At 57.1% G+C, this 4,180-nt stretch overlaps 1 protein-coding gene across 1 annotated transcript in view; it reads left to right on the forward strand.

Moving 5' to 3' along the window:
* The first annotated feature begins 2,794 nt into the window (after window positions 1–2,794).
* aacs (acetoacetyl-CoA synthetase) overlaps window positions 2,795–4,180 on the forward strand; it is a 101,229-nt gene continuing 99,843 nt past the window's right edge. Inside the window, exon 1 of the mRNA XM_070888329.1 lies at window positions 2,795–2,980. Within this exon, the coding sequence (XP_070744430.1) occupies window positions 2,795–2,980 (186 nt within the window). The remainder of the gene's footprint in view (window positions 2,981–4,180) is intronic.

The following is a 4,180-nucleotide window of genomic DNA, read 5'->3' on the forward strand; positions in this document are numbered from 1 at the left end:
TGTCTGACAGCTGCTGTATCTCCTATGCTTTCTCCATCCACCCAGGTCCCAGGTTTTTTGTTGGACCTTAGCCTTTAGCCGTCTGTCATGCTGCTTTGCTGCTCCCGAGTTGGGTTGCTGTTTAAGGCTCAGAAATGCCCTGCGCTTGCAATCTATTAGTTCCTGAATCTCCTGATCATTCTCATCAAACCAGTCCTGGTGTTTCCTGGTTGAGTGACCGAGCGTCTCTTTGCAGGCACTGGTTATGGAGGCCTGGAGGGCAGACCAAGCGCTGTGGGCATTCTGCATCGCGGGGTCATCAAGGCACGCCAGGTTAGCTGTGAGGCGCTGACTATAAAGGGCTCTCTTAGCTGGGTCCTTAAGTGCCCCAGCATTGACTTTTTTGCGACATTGCTTCTGCTGCCCCCTTCGCTTTGGGGTTATGTTGATGTCAGTGATGGATCGGATTAGGCGGTGGTCCATCCAGCAGTCGTCAGCTCCTGTCATGGCATGAGTGATGCGCACATCCTCGCGATCCCTGGCTTGGATGATGACATAGTTGAGCAGGTGCCAGTGTTTGGAGCGAGGGTGTTGCCACGATGCCTTGTATTTGTCTCTCTGGCGGAGCAAGGTGATGGTGATGACACGTTCATGCTCTAGACATTTTGTCAGGAGTAGGGTACCACACGAGTTGGCTTTCCCTGCCCCCTCTCTGCCAAACACGCCTCTCCAGAGGTCTGTGTCCCTGCCGACCCTAGCGTTGAAGTCACCGAGGAGGATCAGTTTGTCGCCCGCGGGGACGCAGGTCAGGGATTTTTCGAGGTTGGAGTAAAAACCCTCTTTGGCCTTATCTGTTGTATCGAGTGTTGGGGCGTAAGCACTGATGACTGTGATGCACTGGTTCCGGGATAGGGTGAGTCGAAGCGTCATGAGGCGTTCGTTAGTCCCACCTGGGAGTCTTTGAGGTGGTCAACCAGTTCGTTTTTTCTCGGTGAAGCTGACTCCATGGAGGTGGCGTTCTTCCTCTGGTTTCCCTTTCCAGAAGAAGGTGTAATCTCCACCTTGTTCCTTGAGCTGGCCTTCCCCTGCCCGCCGAGTCTCGCTTAGGGCTGCGATGTCGATATCAAAGCATCTAAGTTCCCAGGCAACTATGGCAGTGCGGCGTTCCGGTCTGTCGCTGTTGGCATTACACATGAGGGTCCTGACGTTCCAGGTCCCGAACTTCAAGTTAGAGGAGTGGAAGATGCCTGGGGTGATCGTTGCACGCTGGCTACTACACAGGCTTAGCTGAGCGAGGTCTTGGTCCAGTGGCAAGGGGGTCCAGGATGACTGGAGACCAGGCACTTCTATATGGGCCTAATTGCCTACGGCGAGGTGTTGGCCACAGGCTCGGCGCTGGGTAGTGCCCTTGGTGGTAGGTGTTCCAAGGTTTGTTTGGGGGCAGGCATTCGGGGGGCCAGCAGTGCACTGGGGTTCAGAATGGGAGGGCAGGGGGTTCACAGCCATTGTACTCACCACGTGCTGGAGGAGGAGAGGAGGCCAGGCCATCAGTGGGGAAGGAGAGGTCCAGATTGGGGGGAGGAAGTGGAGGCCCGATAGCCAGGTCCAGCTGCCCAGTTGCCGCAGGAGGTCCAGCCAGGAGCTCCAGGTCACGCTCTGTCGCCGCAGGAGGTCCAGCCATGAGCTCCAGGTCGCGTCGAGTCGTCCAGCCGCTGCAGGAGGTCCAGCGGGAGGGCCAAGTCGCGTTGAGTCGCCGCAGGAGGTCCAGTCGGGAGACACCGATGCGTGGTGTGGCGGGAGGCCTGAGGTAGGCCCGAACTTTTCGGATTCGCGGGGTTGGGTTTAGGGTGGGGATTTAAGTCTTTAAGATCCCCTATTGGGGTCTATTAGGGCTAGGGCTAAAGAGGAAGTTTAGACAGTGGGAGGGGGGAGGTTGAGGGCCGAGGAGCTGTTTAGCAGGGGAGCTCCCTCGGGAGCTGCTACCCCGACGATGCTAGCATAGTATATACACAGTGTAAACCTTATTGATAGTACATCAGGTAACAAGTCTCCACCTTACGCAACTATACAGTGACTATACAGAGAGTATAACTACAGACTGCATGTATAACAACCATGATCTAATTGAATTGTGGAACTAGCTCAAGGGGCTGAATGGCCGTCTCCTGTTCTGAAGTGTTACAGACAGTGCAATGCTGTATATAAGACCCTTATTATAGATGAGATATATTGTAGATAAAGTGCAAATTCCCACTGACACCTGGAAATCCCTGGCCCAAGACTGCCGTAAGTGGAGGAAGAGCATCCGGGAGGGCGCTGAGCATCTCGAGTCTCGTCGCTGAGAGCATGCATAAACCAAGCGCAGGCAGCGGAAAGAGCGTGCGCCAGTCCCACCCACCCCTTCCTTCATCCACTGTTTGTCCCACCTGTGACAGAGACTGTAATTCCCGTATTGGACTGTTCAGTCACCTGAGAACTCACTTTTAGAGTGGAAGCAAGTCTTCCTCGATTTCGAGGGGCTGCCTATAATGATGATATAGATTAGCAGATATAAATGCAGTATTTTTGTGTCTTATCATGTAGCGACACTAGTTATCAACAGCAAAGCAAATATCAAAATTGACACCATAATCCCAATCTCTGCCCTACATTCGATTTGGGATTTGGAGATAAAAAAGACAGCCAGAGGGCGTGGTGTGGTGCTGTAAACGGGCGGTGGGAAGGGTTTGGCGGTTGAACAGGTGGAGCTGGGCCGGACGTATTTGCTGGGTGCACGCTGGCGGAGCGGGAGCTGAGTGGCTTCCTCTGGGCGGCGATGGTTAGAGCCATGGTACTGGTGGCCGCGCTGCTGCTGGCCGGCTTTGTGCCGGTGGACGCGGTGAAATCCCGCCGGCAGTCCGATTACGAAAAGGAAAATAACTTCTTCAGGCGGCTGGCGGGCGGCGTTTACTGGAACCTGGTGTCTGTGTTCGGGGAGGAGAACGTGCAGGGAGTGCAGAAGGTAGCGCGGGGCGGCGCGAGAGAGAGGGGGGGTGTGTGTGTGTGTGTGTGTGTGTGGGTGTGGGGTGTGTGTGTGTGTGTGTGTGTGTGTGGGGGGGTGTTGTGTGTGTGTGTGTGGGGTGTGTGGGGTGTGTGTGTGTGTGTGGGGGGTGTGTGTGTGTGTGGGGGGTGTTGTGTGTGTGTGTGTGGGGGTGTTGTGTGTGTGGGTGTGTGTGTGTGTGTGTGTGGGTGTGTGTGTGTGTGGGGGGTGTTGTGTGTGTGTGTGTGTGTGGGGTGTGTGTGTGTGTGTGGGGGTGTGTGTGTGTGTGGGGGGTGTGTGTGTGTGTGGGGGGGTGTTGTGTGTGTGTGTGTGGGGGGTGTTGTGTGTGTGGGTGTGTGTGTGTGTGTGTGTGGGTGTGTGTGTGTGTGGGGGGTGTGTGTGTGGGGGGGGTGTTGTGTGTGTGTGTGTGGGGGGGTGTGTGTGTGTGTGGGGGGTGTTGTGTGTGTGTGTGGGGGGGTGTTGTGTGTGTGGGTGTGTGTGTGTGTGTGTGTGGGGGGGTGTTGTGTGTGTGGGTGTGTGTGTGTGTGTGTGTGGGGGGTGTTGTGTGTGGGTGTGTGTGTGTGTGTGTGTGGTGTGGGTGTGTGTGTGTGTGTGGGGGGGGGGGGTGTTGTGTGTGTGTGTGGGGGGGGGTGTTGTGTGTGTGTGTGTGGGGGGGGGTGTTGTGTGTGTGTGGGGGGGGGTGTTGTGTGTGTGTGGGGGGGGGGTGTTGTGTGTGTGTGGGGGGGGTGTTGTGTGTGTGTGGGGGGGGGGTGTTGTGTGTGTGTGGGGGGGGGGTGTGTGTGTGTGGTGGGGGGGGGGGTGTGTGTGTGTGGGGGGTGGTGTGTGTGTGTGGGTGGGGTTGTGTGTGTGTGTGTGTGGGGGGGGGGGGTGTGTGTGTGGGGGGGGGTGTGTGTGGGGGGGGTGTGTGTGTGTGTGTGTGGGGGGGGGGTGGTGTGGTGTGGGGGGGGTGTTGGTGTGTGTGTGTGTGGGGGGGTGGTGTTGTGTGTGTGTGTGGGGGGGTGTGTGTGTGTGTGGGGGGGTGTGTGTGTGTGTGGGGGGGGTTGTGTGTGTGTGGGGGGTGTGTTGGGGGGTGGTGTGTGTGTGGGGGGGTGTGTGTGGGTGTGGGGGGGGGTGTGGGGGGGGGGTGGGGGGGGGGGGTGTGTTGATGATAGTGGATGAGAT

The sequence above is a fragment of the Pristiophorus japonicus genome, chromosome 8, assembly GCF_044704955.1.
Source record: "Pristiophorus japonicus isolate sPriJap1 chromosome 8, sPriJap1.hap1, whole genome shotgun sequence".
Lineage (NCBI taxonomy): Eukaryota > Metazoa > Chordata > Chondrichthyes > Pristiophoridae > Pristiophorus > Pristiophorus japonicus.